The 19,481-nt window shown below is 39.7% G+C and overlaps 1 protein-coding gene across 1 annotated transcript; it reads left to right on the top strand.

Annotated features, from left to right (window-relative positions):
• Positions 1–2,758: 2,758 nt before the first annotated feature.
• Positions 2,759–18,741, top strand: LOC135701682 (suppressor of cytokine signaling 7-like). The gene is made up of 4 exons (XM_065222538.1): positions 2,759–2,891; positions 3,037–3,205; positions 18,153–18,351; positions 18,429–18,741. Exons 1-4 carry the CDS (start codon positions 2,856–2,858, stop codon positions 18,583–18,585), a joined length of 561 nt encoding a protein of 186 aa, XP_065078610.1. The 5' UTR covers positions 2,759–2,855; the 3' UTR covers positions 18,586–18,741.
• Positions 18,742–19,481: the final 740 nt, after the last annotated feature.

Here is a 19,481-nt window from a genome sequence, read left to right as displayed (position 1 = left end):
CGCACGTACACTAACACACACACACACACACACACACACACACACACACATACACACACACACACACACACACACACACACACACACACACACACACACACACACACGCACGCACGTGCGTCAGGCCTATATGTCTGCTAAATACACTCGGAAAACTCTTCGAGAGGATCATCCTAAACAGGCTGACGAAATACACGGAGAGTGAGCACGGATTGTCGTAGAGGCAGTTCGGATTCCGGAAAGGGAGATCGACGGTGGATGCAATTCGGACAGTGGTCGAGAGAGCTGAAAAGGCGTCTAAACAGAAGCGGAGAGGAGAGTGATATTGCGCCGTGATAACGATCGACGTCAAGAATGCGTTCAACAGCGCCAGCTGGGAGGCCATCGCCGAAGCACTGCATAGAATGAGGGTCCCTGACTACCTGTGTAGGATCCTGAGGAGTTATTTCCAGAACCGGGTTCTGGTATACGAGAAAGACATGGGACAGAGATCGATTAGGATTACAGCGGGAGTTCCACAAGGCTCCATCCTTGGTCCACCGCTCTGGAACGGGATGTACAACGGCGTGCTAACGCTGAAACTGCCCAAAGGAGTTGAGATCGTTGGCTTTGCGGACGACGTCGTCTTGACGGTAACAGGCGAGACGCTGGAAGAGGTGGAAGTGTTGTGTCAACCGAGGCAATCGACATGATTGGTAACTGGATGCAAGGAGCGAAGCTGCAGATAGCCCACCACAAAACGGAAGTGTTATTGGTCAGTAACTGTAAAGCGGTACAGCGGGCAGAAATCACCGTCGGGGAGCACACCATAGCCTCGAAGCGTGTGTTAAAATACCTGGGAGTGATGATCGATGACCGGCTAAACTTCAACAGCCACGTCGAATATGCATGTGAGTAAGCTTCGAAGGCCATCAACGCGATAGCTAGAATCATGCCGAACAACGCTGGTCCCAGCAATAGCAAGAGGCGTCTTCTGGCCAGCGTGTCATCATCAATACTGAGATATGGAGGTCCAGCCTGGGTTCCAGCGCTGGAAACGAAGCAGAACCAAAGGAAACTGAGCAGTACGTTCCGGCTCATGGCCATGCGAGTTGTGAGTGCGTACAGAACCATCTCGTCGGAAGCAGTATGCGTTATCGCCGGTATGATCCCTATCGGCATCACCCTGGCGGAGGACAGCGAGTGCTACAGGTGGAGAGAAGCCGGAAGAGTACGGAAAGTTGTGAGAGTGGAGTCATTGGCTAAGTGGCAACAGGAGTGAAACACGACGGATAACGGTAGATGGACACATAGACTAATACCGATTCTTTCGACCTGGGTGAACAGAAAACACGGAGAAGTCAATTTCCACCTAACGCAGTTCCTGTTCCGGCTGCTTCAGGAAATACCTGCATCGGTTCGGACACGCAGCGTCACCCCTCTGTCTGGAGTGTGGCAACGTCGATGAAACGCCGGAGCATGTGGTCTTCGACTGTCCAAGGTTCGAGGCAGTGCGAACGGAGATGCCCGTCCTTAACGTGGAGAATGTAGTCACGCAGATTATGTCGGAGCTGCAGCGTAAATGGAGAGAAGAGCAGCGATCTAGCAACGCCAGCTAGCGCTGAGAGTACGACAAGTGCATGAGCACAGCCACCCCCCCGAAGTAGTCGCTTCACAGTGGCCCCGGGGGATCCAGGCAGAGGAGAGAGTAAGGCATGGGTTTTAGTGGAGCTGCACTAGGCAACTAGTGGATACAACACCGTGCCAACTTCACTACAGGTCAGGCTTCTTAAACTTTCCTAAACCTTACTATGTAAATAAAAACACACATACGTGCGCACACACGCACACACACACGCCCACACACACAAACACACTCACACAAACACACGCACACACACATACATATATATATATATTGTTAATGACAAATTGTATATGACACTCGACCTTGCGCGCCTCGGGTTGGAAAAACGTTTTTCAAGCGGTTTCAAGTAAGGTGATGAGAGGGCGTCCATTGATTTTCCCTCAATATAGCGTGACGTATTCTGTGGATCGCCACTTAAACTAAAAACATAAAAAACGGACGCAGCATCCTAAACTCACTATAATATGAAATTTCCATCAAATTCAGGCAACTTTTGGTTTTTTGTCCGAGATTTGTATGGACGGTGTCCACTGTACGCTGCAGCGAACAAGTTCAAGGTCGACCCGTCCAACGTGCAACGCTGAAAGATTATGCGGCTTCGGCATGTGTTGTTAGGGACCAACTTTTTGATGGCTGTGTTAGGGGTGAGCACGAAGAAAATGTATGAGAAATTTGAATGCTTCCATATTTCTTAATTTTCAGCTATTTAAATATCTAACATTTATAATGTGTGTGACAGTAGTATTTCACCACACAAATTTTATAAACTTGCCGAATCAATCGACACACAAATCATCTAAATCCATTGATTATTGGCCAAGTTATTAGCATTTAAAGTTTGACCAATTTTCGTTGCACTTCCCTGGATTGGCACCCTTCCCGAAAGACGTAGTCCTACGTCAATGCCCGATGGTAAATTTTGTATTTGTTTATCGTGCTCACTTGTTAAGGGAACAATATTTGCACGTAAATATGCTGGTAGTGAAATTTTAGCTCACTTATTGGGCGCAGATAAGGTAGATATACCCTATGTTTACAATTAAATTCAGATGGACAGGGTCAGAAAACATTACCTATCACGATTTTATCAGTAACATTGTAATAATAATCGCACTTTTCAACCTTTTTTACAGCGGAGAAAACAACGGTTCCAAACGGAGGAACTGTCTCATTGGAAGGAACAAAAGAATCAAGCGAAACACATAAACAGGATGAAGCGTCGCATATCATGGATTTTACAGCGAGCATTGATAAAGTGAAAGATGTAAGTATTTATCTGTTTGTGTTCGTAACTCAAATTCTTCGTTTATTGAATATAAAAATAAGTATCAATGTTTGCAAACGTAATATAAAACATTCATAACTGTAAAACGCTACGTTCTTAACACATTGCTTCTTATATTTTACAGTGTGGATGGTATTGGGGGCCTATATCCTCAGAAGGTGCGGAAAAAATTCTATCCAATGAGCCGGATGGAAGCTTTTTAGTTCGAGATAGTTCTGATGACCACTACATTTTTTCGTTAACATTCAAATTAAATGGTTCGGTCCGGCATGTGAGAATAGATCAAGATCAAGGTAATCACTTTATCTTTACGAAGTATAAATAATTCCGTAAAAAATAACTCTTCAGCTGATGACATCCACACTTAGTCTAGATTACCGAAGTCAGTAAAATTTTACTGGGTTTTTGAATTGTGGATCACCCAGTAATCGCTACAGCATTAATTTTTGTTATCGAACTATCAGTTAACTCGAACTGTCAAAATTACTGTACGTTTGGTAATTCATTCGAGTTGCATTCGGCTATATTAACTGAAATAAATGCGAACTTTGTTTTTTTGGCATTTAACTGACAATACAGTTATTTTTTTCTTAGTAAATACCGTGTAAGCCAGTTAAAAAAGTTTTGTTAGTGTTGGGAGAGAAATACTCATTTCAATTAAATAATTATTAATTGCACATAAGAAAACACGTTTGGTGAATTATATTTTTCAGCAGTTAAGGATTTGCACTGATGGATAGTGATATTCTTTCAGGAAATAAACACCATCCGTGTTGTCTTCGCATAATTTCCCACACACTGGGGCTGGGGCTTCAATGTTTACTGTTGGGATCGTAACATTGAAAAAGAATTATTAGAAATTATAGCAAGTTATTCAATATCAACGTCGAGCTTACTTCAATCCGTGATATAACATACTTTTCTCAAATGTTTACTGAAAAAAATTTACGAAAAAAAAACAGGGCTTTGGAGTTGGGTTGGAGCCGGCGGCATTTTTGGTAGGTTCCGGGCTCGGAGTTACTGTCAATGGTGTTTTATCGGTGTAATAGAAAGAATAGCTTTGATTTGGATATCAGATACCTCGAAAATGCCTCCGACTCCGACTCGACTCCACTGCCTTGGAAAAAATACTTTCTTCTAAAGCCTAAATATCGATTGCAAAAAATGACAACCTAAAATTTTATAATTCATGATCAGTAAAATACGTTGACAGTGCTGCAAAATTTCGACAATACACGGTGATACTCAAAATTCTGCTTTGGTCACTCGTTTGAGCTAACAGTCATCGTCAAGGCAAGCCATGTCAATTGTCAGTAGCATTTTTGTCAGTGACGAACATGTGCTGATTTGTTTATTAGCTAAATTTGAAATGAAATTAAATGGCTTGAGCAAAACAATTACATGAAGCCATTAAAGTGAATAAGCATCTACGTCCTGAACCGCTTGGATAACAGTAATGTGTCTCAGAATGCAAGAAATTACACTTTCTGTTACCAGGTGAATCTTTGTCATTGACGGAAAAATGAATGAGTTTTTGACAAAGATTTTTTTGAGGATCAAGTCTATCCATTGACTATGTGAAAAACAATTTTGTCAATATCGCGCAAAAGTCTGTCAATGACAATGACAAATCTCAGCACTGACGTTGAGTATTTCGACAAAATTTAATGTCCAGGGAAAATCTATGATTACTTTGTGTACAGTAATTATAATTACTGACTTTTCGTACAATACAGAAAATTTAGAACTTTCTGGCTTTCTCAGTAATTATAAATTATGTGCTCAGTATTTTACAATAAACGTTACGTTCTGAATGTCAGTAATTCCGCTAGATTAAAAGATTTGTTTTACGGTTCAAGCCCAGTTGAAGAAAATACCAAACAACTAAATGCTGGATTAGTATGTCACTTTCATATATTTTCTCGTAAACTGTGGTTTAAAAAGTCCAAATTAAGAATTTCCTTTTAGGCCCCAATTAGCCCTTTCCCGCGCAGAAGTGTTTTCATTGTTTTGATATGCAAAAAATGTGTTTCTGAAAAAAAGTGCTAAAACAAAACATGTCTCATTAAGCCTAACATTATCGAATTCGTTAAAAAAATGTTTTTACCCTTCTTACAAAGAAGGGTATAGATATCACTTGAAAAACCGACTATCGATCCGAGGCCCGGAGGGCCGAGTGTCATATACCATTCGACTCAGCTCGACGAGATCGGAACATGTCTGTGTGTGTGTGTGTGTGTGTGTGTATGTGTGTATGTGTGTATGTGTGTATGTGTGTGTGTATGTAACGAAATGAATGCGCTCACGTTTCTCAGCAACCGCTCAACCGATTTGGACAAACTCGGCGCCAAATGATAGGTCTTGAGGTCCCATTGAACGCTATTGAACGGTTTTGGAATCGGTGAACCGGTTCCGGAGATATGGTCGGAATAAGATCAGGTGAATATGGGCCTTCACGCTGGATTTAACGGAAAACGTATCAAAACCATCATGCGACACATCAAATTACTACAGAATTCAAAAATAAGATCAATGCAAGTCGTGTTAAGTGTTCCAGACCACATTGGACACACTTGGACATGTTCCGGGTACCCCGGGGAAGTTGCTTGAATATGAATTGAATTAAAACCCATTAAATCACATTAAAATACGATGATAAGGTGATTGGTAGCCTCACCAAATAGACTACATCCGGATATATTCCGGGTACCCCCAGGCAGTGGCGTAGCGTCACTGGATGACACGGGGGTGGGGGGCTTGGTCACTGATAATGACAATAAAATAAATAAACTTGAATAAGTAAGAAGGGTCTGATCACACCATAGGTGGATAAATTCGGGTTTTTTTTTAATAAAATCAATAGTATTTTAATTAAAGCGAGAGAGAAGGATTAGTAATTCCCATATGATTCCATTACCTTATTAGCCTATCCTTGACAGACACGCGTATTTCGTCTACAGTGTGCAGACTTCTTAAGTGTCTTGTACTAAAGTATTTTCATTGTTTTTCAATAGTTAAACATTTGAAACAACAAATGTCGATAGGGGACGGGCCCGACATAGTGGTTAGCATCTATGCCTCTCACGCTAAATGTCACGAGTTCAAATCTCACCCTAAAAAAGAGTTGTGTCCTAGACACGACCGCAGTATGACGTATGATGTTTGTCATGAATTTTTGACTATTATACTTACCATATGCGTGATAATGTTTGCACCATTGAGCAATGTCAAAATTAAAAAAAATCTCAAAAGATTCCTTTTCGAGATTTTTTATTTATTCAAAGAAGGGATGTTTCTCAGAACCTTAAACTATGTTAATCATTGATCGAGTTTCCACTTGCTGCAATTATGGCATCCACATGCTTCCGGAATGCACGGCAGGTTCTAATAATGTAGTCTGGATCTATTTCTCTCCAGGTACGGGTCAATGTTTGTCTGAGGCTTGCCTTGGCCTTCATGATGCGCCATATTGAGTAATCTAGCGGATTAATATTGGGGCTGGATGGCGGCCACATATCCTTCGCCTAGAACGGAAGATGTTCCTGCAACCACTTCTGAGTGCGGTTCGAGGTGTGGCACGGAGCCCCATCTTGTTGAAATACAACATTTGGCTTCGGACCGTACTGTTCTTTGATCCACGGAAGAACATACTTACTTAAAAGTCCGATGTAGACCTCCGTGTTGACCTTGTCGCCTTCTGGAATGAACACCGGGTCCATTTTTTGCCATCGGAAGCCACCAATCCAAACACCATAACGCTAGCAGGATGCTTGGTCAGATACACGTTCTTGTGCTCGTCGGCCACGTCTTTTACTGAAAGAGAATTAATATACCGGTCGGTTCTGGAATTTGATACGGGATCGACGGTAAATATGCCCTCGTCGGTGAACAGGATTACCGGATTTTTTCGCTTAAGGAAGTTCAAGATTTTCTTGCATCGTTCGACTCGTAGCTCCCGGATGCGATTGGTAATCATGTGAGTTTTTTTTTCCGTACCCTCGAGGTCGCCCCGCAATCTTCCTTTAGGATCTTCCGTGCCGTAAAGTCACTGATCCCGTGTTCCTTTGCCATTTTCTTTATTGAACGCACTGGATTCAAACGAATCTTCCTTTTGATAGCAGCAATAACCCTCGGAACCCGAGCTGACCTCGGACGACCTCCCAAGTAGCATTTCTTATTTTATTGCACTCTATTAGTGGTTATTGAGATCAATTTTATAAAACCGTCAATAAAATTAATAACTCCAGCACAACCTTTTGATAACCGCTATAAGATCGTCTTACAGCTTAGTGGACCACTCTTGATAAGGTTTATGAAGTATGTTTGAGAATCATAATAAAGCTGTCTTAAAACCTTTTGTCATAAAGCCTCATACTCTACAAAAGTTTCTCATAGCCTCTTTAAGAGCAATATTGTATCCAAGCAGCTTCATTACGCTTTGGTGAAAATCAGTTATAAATCCAATTTAATTTTTATTGCATCAAAGCAACCGCCATAAATTAGCTTGTTGTTGTTCTGTTCTGCTGAAACTTTTTTTTCCAAATGGAAATCTTTAGCGGAAAAAATAGGTTTGAGTGTTGGTGTTAAGATTACCATGAAATCAATTTTGTTTCATGGCGACATTAGTGAAAATCTTAAAGAAAATATATGACTTTTTAGAAGTTCCAAAACATATGCGCTTGAAATGTTAACGTGTATATTGGGATAATATGAGCGTTAAATAAATGCGCCTCCAAAATAATTCAAGTTAACAAAGAAGATTGTTTCAGAAATCAAATGAACTTGATGGAATCACCTTAATTTTACAGAAAATAGATCTCAATACATAAATTCATACCAATGCACACTGGAAATCATTTCGGATCATTATTTTATTGAAATTTCTTGGATTTTATTCCAAGACTAATGGCATTTTCATAATGACAATATGGTGACAGAGGACAGCAGGCAAGAAAAACACCAAGCGCAATTTCTTAAAATGTCTAATGCTTACATTGCACACTGGGTCAGGAATGCAACCTAGCTGAGCAAAATTAATAACTCCGAAACGAAGCATTTCCGCGACTTGGTGTCTTCGGCAAAATTTCTCATCATAATAAGGACCATCTATTGACATAAACAAATAGTTCAAAACTCTTCCGCAAAGATGGTACCACAATCTAACTTCTTTCTCTGACGTTTTTGAGGCTTGATGTCTTGGGCAAAGTTGTTTATCTTGACAAAATGAACAGCTCTTTCTAAAGAACTCAACTAATTGCAACACAGAAACCACCATCAAGATAGCGCTATAACATGTTATAACTCTGTAGTCTGAACGTACTATAAGACGTTAAATTTCCACAGTGTACTAGTTCCAAGTTACATGAAGTTAAAGAAAAAATGTCGAAAATATGGTTTTTTCTTTCTGTTTCGGTTTTTTGCTTACAACTATATAATCACTCCTATTCTGTATTTCGTTTCGAACGAAATTCTCATACAAAAAAATATTTTTTTGTATGAGAATTTCGTTCGAATCGAAATACAGAATAGGGGTGAATGTTATATTTTTCTTTTATGCAAATACTTTAAATAAATAGCTTTTGTGAAGAAACATACTGGATTAAGCTTAAAATTTCAAAGATATTGTTGAAAAAACGAAAAAAAAAACATTTTTTTAACTTTAATATCTCCCAAAGCGCAAAAAATCGCAACCTGACATTTTTAGCAAAAATTAAGCAATACTCGATAAACAAAATATCAAAATTTGAGAGAGGTGTATTTTGGTGTTTTTTTTAGATTTCTTCATTTCAGTGGAACATGATTTTTTTCTATAACTTTTTTTAATGCATGCAAATGCAACTTATTCACCGAACCGTTTCTTGATGTGTATGTCGTATTGGATGCTAGATAAAAGCTTCTTTTATCGATTTATGTGCTGAAAATACCTGGGAATGTCTTTACATAACCGTGGGGATGCAAAGAGAAAGTCGACGAAGAGAATCTGTCAATATTACTTAGGACCTAATGCAATGTTCAGCTTGAATTATTATTTTTTATTTGAGGGCAAATGTATATTCCTATTCTACGGGTGCAACCGATGAATTTTTCAAACATTTGGAAAAGTTTTGAATGGTACATTAACCTTTATGAAAAGTTATGCGTGATTTCAACCTTTTTGTCCTAGGACTGTCACCATTCCATGTATTTCGACCAAGATTCGACAGTGTCACCCCATGTATATGCGAGCGAGAACGGAAGAATTATAGAGATTGCTGACGTTTTTCTTACGCACACTACGTCGCGTATACGTATACACGAAATGTTTTCATGCTCATGCTAACAATTTTGTTGATTTTTTTTGTGCTCCGCTTGGAAGAACCGGAAAGTTTTGATTCTTTTCTATGTTGTAAAAATAAACCGCCTATTTACATTTCTGACAAGTTGCAACTGAATGCTTATAATTGTTTTAAAATAACTGTTTCATGGCCAATTGGTTTTATTGCGCTTACTTATAAAGCAACAAAAGGATTTATTTTTGGGTTTTATAAGAGCAATTCATATTACTTTTTTTTATACTTCAAAGCAATCATAAAACCTTTCATAAGTGAAAATAGCATAAGCATCAGTTGGTTTTTTCATTAGCTTTATAGGGGTTGTGTAGATAGCTATAAGAATGTTTCATGACTTGCATTGTATATGACCGTCATAAAGCTGTAGGTAATGGTTGCAGCTGCAATAAAACCTTTATAAATTTTGAATATAGCCAAGCAGCTCTAGATTTGTTACTTGGGCTGTGGCCACCTTCGCGGATAGTTGTCCTTTCTTTTCTCGGTCTAAAACCACCGGGTCACTCCCACGGCGATTGAAATGTCTTTTTGTGACATTTGCGCGTGGGACATATCACGAATACGCTGCCACTTCGTCATGGTGCAACTGTCGAACTAAGTAAATCATTTTCTTTTATACACAGTCTACTACGGTATGAGCTATAGGTTACGTGCATGCAAAGAAAACCAAGGCATTCAAGGTTGCAAATACTGATTTCAGCTAAAATAATGTTTTTCGGAATAATAAAACCAAAGATGGTATGATGGCATGTTTTACTTGTAACTTACAAGAAGAGGTTACAAAGTATGCGTTTGAAACATAAAACCTATAAATTTTGCTTTCTATGAGTGACAATCAGCGATTTTCTGATCGCTGAGTGAGTGCGTGCGTGAGTGAGTGTGTGTGTGAAAAATCGCTGATTGTGACTTTCATGAAGTAAAATAAACAGGTTTAATATGTCAAACACATTCTTTGCATCCTATTCTTGTATCCTACCAATTCAAAATATGATCATGGCATCTAATTATTTCATAATTAAAAAAAAAACATTGTTTTAGCTGAAATGAGTATTTGCAACCTTGTTGAATGCACAGGTGAAATGGGAACCTTATTTGTACGATGGTGCATACATTATCACGCATACGGTATTATTATGAATGGGGCGGGGCAGAACGTATCTTTTGTGCAGAATATGGAGAAAAGGATGGACTTTGGATGTTAATCTAATTGCATATATAGAGGTACCAGATATGTTTTACAGTCAGTTGTTGGTAATTCATCGAATGTATGTCTTCTCTTAAGCATTTTTTTTAAATTTTAGCTCTGCGTGTAAAAATTTGTTTTTACTTATAAGGGCTGTTCAGACAGAGGTTAAGGGGGGTGGCAATTATCCACAGCCCATACAAATTAAAAAAAAAAATGTATGGACAATTGTCTACGCAGGGGGAGGGGAGTCAAGAATCCAAAAAAAAACTGTCTACATAGTTAATGAACAGCCCCTAATTGTGGTTTGCTTAATATCCCGTTCACATTACAGCCTATATCACGTAATATACACAGTTCGAAAAAGTAGTGTAAATTTCTGTTCAGTATGATGCACATAAATGGAACGTCACATATCATATAAGTTTACATTATATATCATGTAAAGTTCTGACACATTTCATGGAATGTAGCAAATATTGTATACAAAAGCCCATCTTTGTAAACAATATTGTTTACAAGTTGCTCGGTTCGTGAGACGAAATACAAGTTTACGTGAATGAATGTTTACATCACAATTAAAATTGAGAATTTTTATCTGTGTAGGTTGTCTTGCAATGAGCACTCATACATAGGATTTCCAGTGAAAAGTAGATGTATGAGTGCTCATTGCAAGACAGCGTATATCACGTGATATACATTGTAATGTGAACGGGATATAAAATTTATTTCCCGGAAAAAAGTGATCGTCAAAGTCCATTTCTTTTTTGGGTTGTTGTTAAGGGGGGAGGGGGTTTTACATAATTTTCCAAGTCTCATGCCTCATTGTGGTGGTCATGGTTACACCGTGATCCACCTTTAGCCGCTGTCTTGGTCCTGCTTGCTGCAGGACCTAGTGCCACGCCGTCCGAAGCGGTTATGAGCAGAGGCAGGAAAGCAGCGCTGTTTTATATCTTTTCAGGTCCAAGCAGAATGATTTGCAACCAAGTGGTATTCGTTTATGATGACTGGGTTGAGGAAAACGTTTAGTTCATGAAAACACTAATAAAATTATCATATGCGCATTTTTCAAAAGTTTTTTGATTAACAATTGGAAAGTAGTTTCAGCAGATTTGTTAAGCAATATTCAATCAATTGGCGTACTTTAATTTCACCTATAAATGACAAAATTACAAGCGTTCAAAACCTAACACTATTTAACCACACATATTTTTTGATTTGTACCCCAATATAGTCGACAAAGACGTAGTTCTACGTCAAAAAAGAAAAGAATCAAGGTTAAATATGGATGAAAATAATGAGCACATAATCAATGCTGCCTATTTTATGCTGTAATGATTAATCTAATTTTAATTTTGTCGACAACTCACCCAATGGCGTCAATATTCCACTGCCTAAGACATCATAAAACAATTTTATGTCCAAGATCCCTCGAATAGGTCGATGGGGGTAGGGATGGGGGCAAACCAAAAAAAAAGGACGAAAAAAAAAACAACTCATTTAGCGATAAATAAATCATGATAATAATACCTTTCAACAACATTCTCTATCATTTTATGTCTGTTTCAGCATCTAAGCATTGATACAACTCTATGTATTGAACATTTTGTAATTAAATTAAAAAAAGTAGCTGGCCGTAGCCCACCACATCCATTTCCCCTACACACTTAGAAATTTTTGCAGAAATCTGTAAAATTTTACCTTAAATAGTTACAGGAAAACTGTAAAATTGTTTACCGAACGTTCAGCTGTTGAGATTTCGGTAAAATTTTATAAAAATCTGTAAAATAACATTAGTGTGTATAATCCTTAAAAACTAAAAAATATCATATAAAACCACTTCTGCTATAATAGTCAAACCAGCTGAGGGCTGAAAGTCTCTATAATAAAGCAAAAGAAATAAGAAAGAACTTCTGCTATTGGTTCCGTAGGGGTGCTAATCTTGCCCCTGGTGTCTGACGTTTTCAGACACCCGGGGCAAGATGAGCACCCCTACGGAACCAATAGCAGAAGTTCTTTCTTATTTCGTTTGCTTTAGTATAGAGACTTTCAGCCCTCAGCTGGTTTGTTTATTATAGCATAAGTGGTTTTAAATGATATTTTTGGTTTTTAAGGATTATAGGGGAAATGGATGTGGTGGGCGGTGGCCAGATTTTTCAGATATAATCCAAAATAGAATCTAGATTATTTAATACTCTAGTAACCTCAAGTCCGTGCTCTGTCACAATGTTTCATTGTGATTAATCAACACTCAAAGGGGTAAAATATCAAATTTAGGGTGAATTTGAAAGAAAGGGAACTTGGAGTGTAGATCGCACTGGTTGCTATCGCTATCAGTTTATTGATAGTTATTAAATATTTCAAAATCAGTTTTGGAACGTTGTTGAAAGGTACGTATAATACCGCATAAAAGTATATCACCTCCTTTTTCTTTTGCTCCAAAAAAGTTCAAACAGCTGTAACTTTTTCGGATTAATATAAACTTTCCTGAAATGTTAGTTGCCGTTGGTCATGTATCCCAAACTTATCGGAATACTTTTGAGTTTGATTGACAGAATTTGTATTAAGTTTGGGCAATTTTAGTATAACTCATATTTTTTAAACAACAATATTTTAAACAATCATTCAACACGAAAAAAGTTACATCCGTTTTATTTCTTTCACCATACGAAAAAAAAAAATGCATTTTTCATTCATTTTTTTTGTATCAGACGGCGAAAACAATAAAAAATATGAATCTTTTAAAACCAAATGCATATAAAAGATCTCTGTTTACACAATTTTAGATCATTTGGTTTACTATGCTCAAGGAAATTGCAAAGCTATACAAAAAAGAGGTGTGAACTTCTCAAAAGTTAAGACTAGGATTTTTTTTATAGTGAAAAAAAGTTACGAGGTACTTTTGTCCGGTATTAGATGCTTTTGTCCGGTATTAGAACGGGTGCCTTTTCTAGAAATATTAGACTTTTGAAACAAACTTAAACTGTGTGGTGATCTAGCACCGTCTACCCTAATTGGAGCACATTCGGTTCCATTGGTTAAGTGCTAAAAGTGTTGATGTCGTGGGTTCAATCCATATTGACTGGGATTACAGTTGAATATACAGAATATATTGCAAGATCTCCTAAAGTAAAGTTGTTGTTTCATTTAAATAGTGCTGTAAAATTAATTGTCATAAATGGTAGCAAAAACGCCTTTTTAAAAAATGTCCACAAGCAAACTAAAGTTTGAACACATTTTTATGTGGATAGACGAGGGTTACACGTGATATTTAGCCATACATACGAAAAGCATTGGGATCATAGCCAAGTGTGCTCCTAATAACTACGTTACATTTACTTATTATAAGATATTTCAATCTAATTTATGATTTGGCCCAATGTCACCAAACATAAGGTTTTACATTGGTATATTTTTCATTTAATTTTAGAAAACTTAGATTTCAATTTCGATCAACCATTTCCACATTTCCACGACAATCTTAAATATATCATTGATCAATATTTTCACATGCTAAAACGTGAATGTTGTAAGGTAGTTGACGAATATTTTTTTGATATTTTGGCAGATGGTCACTCCTACTTACGGTAAGTTAAAAGTAACACTTCGTCCTTTGGTGTTCTTTGATATTTAGGGTTTAGGTCTCTGCCTGATGTCCGCCATCCCCTATTAAACGGAAACCATATACGAACAATATCCAGATAGGTAAATGGATTCCACATATAATATGAATGATACTCCCAGCACGTCGTTAAGCAGTTTTTATGGTAATTTACTATTAGGTTGGTCGTAACGTTGCAAATTCCTGGTTGATCGAATCAGGTGCCACCTCGCACAGGTGTAGCGACAAAAGTGCTTTCACTAAAATGGAACACGATTCGGGTTCGAGTGTCATTGTCGGGATAACAGTGAAAATCGCGTATAAGGCATCGTCGATTGCTTGATTAAGTGCGCGGGTGACAGTGGAGAGACAGTCGAACTCACCCTGCGGGGTGTGCTGTATGTCCCCACTCTAAAGGGAAATATGATTTCGATTGGAAAGCTCGCGTCAAAAGGTGTCCGTACTGTATATGACAGCACCGGCTGCAATCTCGTGTACGACAGTACGATAGTTGCGGTTGCGGATAAAGTGAGCGATATGTATTGGCTACGAGTCGTGGAGGATCGAGTGGCGTTCTTGGCGTTCTTGGCGAAATACGAAGACACGATTTGGCGACGGGTCTAAACGTTGTCGATTGCGGCATCCGGTGGACCTGTGAATGCTGCATCGAAGGCAAAACGGCTCGGCCATCGTTCCCACAGGATGCCGAGAAGACGTCGACCAAAGTGCTGGATATAATCCACAGTGATGTTTGCGGACCAATGGAGGTGGCAACTCCAGGAGGATGTAGCTATTACATGACCCTGATAGACGATCATAGCCGTTATGCTTACGTATATTTTTTGAAAAAGAAGTAGGAGGTCGAGGATAGAATTTGCGAGTACGTAAGATTGGTAGAAAATCGCCTCGGGCGCAAACCGCGAATTATCCGCTCCGATCAGGGCGGAGAGTATTCCAGAAAGGGTCTACGAAAATTCTACGCGAAGGAAGGGATTGAAGCGGAGTACACCGCAGCATACTCACCTCAACAGAACGGGGTTTCTGAGCAAAAGGACCGGTCGTTAAGCGAGATGAGCCGGTGTATGCTTCTGAATGCAGGTATCAGGGCTGTTAATTTTCATATCATTCGATTGAAGATGAACCAATACAACCATTCAATCAATTCTGTGAAAACGAATTCTCACATGACCATATTTTGAAGAGGCAAATTTAAGGTAGATGTCGACCCAATTTCGTGTTGTTGTCGGGTGAATTTTGGGTTTATGGGGCATAAAGTATGATTGTACTTGCCACACAATTATACTAATGCAAAAATGGTACAGGCATCGAAAGCTCTCAATTAATAACTGTGGAAGTGCATCTAGAACACTGAGTTGAGAGCATGCAAAAAAGCTAATATGCCATACGCAAAAAGCTTGAAATGCGAGGAAGAAGAAGAGAAGTTTCTCAAATGAGAATGATCCATGCCTTCGTCAAATGACTAAGCAACTGTTCCCCTTTAATAGAGGATAGCTGCTTTTCTCATTTTCATCAAAAATGTTCAATTGATTTTGAGAATTTACAGCACTGGCAGGTATGCATAAACGATTTTGGGCTGAGACAATAAACACCGCTTGCTACCTGCCGAAACGTTTGCCATCTACGACCGTCGGTCGTACGCCATACGAGATATGGTATGCCCGAAAACCAGATTTGAAGTACCTGCGGTTATTCGGATGCGTTGGATATGTACTGATTTCGTCAGCGAAATGAAAGAAATTGGACGTCAAAGCTGTGAAAATGACATTCGTTGGGTACTCGGCCTATCATAAAGCGTACACGGACGGGAGGAATCCGAATCAGTCGGGATGCCCGTTTTCTCAGGACTTGGTGTTGGATCAAGTCCTCATTGATCAAAACGTGAAGGAAAATTGGTGAGGTAGCGAGGAAATCGAGTGGCCTGTTGATAAAAGTGACGAAACGAGAAGAACAACCCCACGGGGTGGATGATACTGTGGCGTTCAACCATCCAATCCTCAGCGGTGACTCGGATGGTCGGACGATGCTTGGATGCTCGGCTACTTACTCGATAGTACGGGGATTGAAGGGTAACTGGAGAGGGAAAAGGGAGAGGGAGAGCTGAGAGAGATGATTACTCTACAATAAGATATTCACTTTTGGCAGGGGTGAGCACTAACTGGCGGGATAATAGTGTAAACTCTCATTCAATAGGGCTGTTCTTATATAATAGAGTGGCCTATATTTCACAGATACAAACTCCGAAGGCGATTTCTATGGCTGGGACGACGAAGATGACGGCTGGCCACGAAGTTTTTGGCACGATAACGACAACGACTGGTTTGGTGGACTGTGGAACGACGATGACGTAGGTGATCCGGTGCATGTAAATGTCACGTCAGCCGCATCTCCAGCCGCTCGTCGTTCACAGAGGACAACGGCAGGTGTTCCACCGATAAGGTATTCTGAGGGAGTGAATTCGGTGAAGCAAACTTTCGTTGAACCAAAGTCGTATAAAGAAGCTGTGTCCGGTCCGCAGTGTGCCGAGTGGAAATCGGCGATGGAAGATAAAATGCAGTCTCATCGTGAAAACGGAACGTGGGAGCTTGCGGAATTGCCAGCAGAGCGGAAAGCTATCGGATCAAAATGGATATATAAATGTAAGGTAGATGATGATGGCAATCTCATCCGATTCAAAGTGCGGGTGTTGGCGCAGGGCTTCTGCCAAAAATATGGGACAGATTACGATCTGATTTTTGCTCCCGTAGTAAAGCAGATAACGTTCCGGACGATGGTGATTGTGGCAAGCCAGCGGAAGATGTTGACGAAACATGTGGACATAAATACTGCGCATCTTCATGGGCAGCTACAGGAGGAGATCTTCATGCGCCAGCCTTCGAGGTATGAGAGTGGTAAGCCGAATGAAGTCTGCCGGCTGAGACGCCGCATTTACGGGCTGGAACACGAAGATCGACGAGGTGCTGAAACACATGGATTTCGACCAGTCAACGACGGACCAGTGTATTTATATACGCCAAAGGGTGGGTAAGTGCGTCTTTGTGCTTATTTATGTTAACGATGTCATTGTTATCTGTTACACTGAGGAGGAGTTCGCTGAGGTCTTCCAAGGACTGAAACAGAACTTCACGACTTTCCTGTACCTAAGGGGTGATAAAAAGAAGCTTGAGTGTTTTGTGGACGCTGACTGGGCAGGCGATGCCAGTCAGCGTCAAATCAAACGCTGGATACTTGTTTAAGTTCGGCAGTGGATTCATTGGATAAGGCTGCCTTAAGCAGGAGTGCGTGGTCTTATCTAGCACCGAGGCTGAATATGTGGCCCTTGCAAAATGCCTGCAAGAGACTAAGTGGATCCAGAAGTTTATGTTCGACGTTGGTGAGCACCTGGTTAATGAGGGCAACCAGATTTGCATTGCATTGACTCGAGGAGACCGAGCTGAACGCAAGGCAGGCTCCATTAACACATCGACACGAAATACAACTTCGTCAAAGATATGGTTCGAGACGGCATCGTATAACTGACATATTGCCCGACCGAGCACATGGAAGCTGATTTTCTGACGAAGCCGTTACAAGCTGTGAAACTGCAACGACTACTGGAGGCGTTTGGCCTCAAGCTATTCAGAGTTGAGGACGAGTGTTGAACCCCCCGGTTTGACTTGCAACGACTGTACGAAAGCCCTTCAGGCAACACTGCTTAACGTCATATCAAATGTTAAAGAACGCCAATAAATTCACTCTTGTCTGTAGCGAACTAGCGTCCACACGTGTTAACTTATTTCCTCTACTGAGCCCTCGTTTCTACAATTCTCTTAACCTCAACACACGAGACTGACAAATACTATACATACATATGAGGAAAAATATAACTCCGGAACAGTGTTGGAAAAGTTCGCGATATTTCACGAAGTTCACCAAGGGAAAAGTTCGCGAGTCATAGTGAGCTTACGCGAACTTTTCCATCACTGCTCCGGAGACGAACCAGTCCAGGGCTGAACGTCTCCTTAATAAATATAAAAAAAAATATAACTGGTGGAGGAGCTAGCAAATTTCAATGCAAAGCTATTTGTTTTATGTAAATTAAACAATCCGTTTTATGTTTATTTATTTTTCAGGTGCATTCTCCTTTGGATCGTGTGCAAAATTTAAATCCCGAACAATAATGGAATTCATCGAAAATGCCGTTGAGCATTCTAGGAGTGGTAGATACTTATTTTTTCTACATAGACGACCGGAACATGGACCGTTACGCGTGCAATTGACTAAGCCTGTATCCAGATTCAAACACGTACAAAGCTTGCAACACCTTTGCAGGTAGGATATAATTTGTCGATGCATATTTATTGAAGAAAAGTTTTTTACTTACCTCGTTTTCACCGTTTTATCAATAGGTTCGTCATACATAAAACGATAATAAGAAAGGATTTAATTCAAACACTACCATTACCACGGAGATTGCTAGACTACCTAAATTATAAAAATTGCCTTTCGGAACGTGTAGAAGTTGACATGACTTCTCATTTCGGACAGTGTGTCGGTGACTTTTAAAATGTATATTATTTATAATAAAAGTAAATGTGAATACTAGCAATCCTATGAAACGTAATCATTTGTTTGTAAAATTTAGTCAAAACTGATCGATAGAATTGTGATTTTTTTAATGGACGAATAAGGTATAATAAAATTATACTTTACACGACGATACATTTTTGTATTTGACTTTATGTTTGAATAAATAATAACTACCGAAATAACCTTACCCCTTCTTTGAAGAATGACCGCAAACTTTGTTGATACGGTGATAACTAAACACTCTCCCTTAGCTGTGATAGCTTTCACCTAGATTTTGGTGTGAGTAAGTGTGGAGAAGCTACCCTCCACAGGTTTAAGGAAAGAAGTGCGTCGTTCAGGAATAATGCTCGGGAGTAAACATTGATTCCAATCTAAATAAGAATAATAAAAGCATGAATATCGTTATTTCCGGTCACGTCCATCTTCACCGTAACTAGGGATAGGGAAGGAAATGTTTTTTCCCTTGATTTGTTTTCCGTCGATCTTGTTTTCCGTGCTACCGACGCCAGGGAGACAGCTCCCACGCCTGGACCCTACCTATCGACCCATAAACTCATGAACCGGGGATCAACGGCTTCTCTTCCCGGCGTGATCAGAGATGTTATGCGTCAGAACATCCCGGCGACGCCGACTGGGATTGGGATTAAACCCAGGCCTGCTGGGATGAGAGGTAATAACGCTTACCACTGCACCGCTAATCGTTAAATAGTCAAATATATCAGTTAAAAACAAAATGTGGTATGGGGCTGTTCATTAACAACGTAGACAGTAAAGAAAAAGTGGGATTGGAGGGGGATTGCAATTATCCACGCCCCATACAAATTTTAAATTATTTGGCTCTTTCTCAATTCCCTCCAAAAGCTCTGAGCACG

This window comes from Ochlerotatus camptorhynchus, unplaced genomic scaffold (assembly GCF_037179485.1).
Source record: "Ochlerotatus camptorhynchus isolate MF236.1 unplaced genomic scaffold, CSIRO-AGI_Acam_v1.1 ptg000173l, whole genome shotgun sequence".
Classification (NCBI taxonomy): Eukaryota; Metazoa; Arthropoda; class Insecta; order Diptera; family Culicidae; genus Ochlerotatus; species Ochlerotatus camptorhynchus.
The sequence above is the reverse complement of the archived record's forward strand: the minus strand, read 5'-3'. Positions and strand labels throughout refer to the sequence as shown.

Excerpts from the sequence above, each read along its gene's own strand:
- LOC135701682 (XM_065222538.1), top strand. The coding sequence starts at position 2,856 with ATGGATTTTACAGCGAGCATTGATAAAGTGAAAGAT. Across the intron at positions 2,892-3,036 it reads GCATTGATAAAGTGAAAGAT|TGTGGATGGTATTGGGGGCC; the intron begins GTAAGTATTTAT and ends TATATTTTACAG. Across the intron at positions 18,352-18,428 it reads AGCTTGCAACACCTTTGCAG|GTTCGTCATACATAAAACGA; the intron begins GTAGGATATAAT and ends TTTTATCAATAG.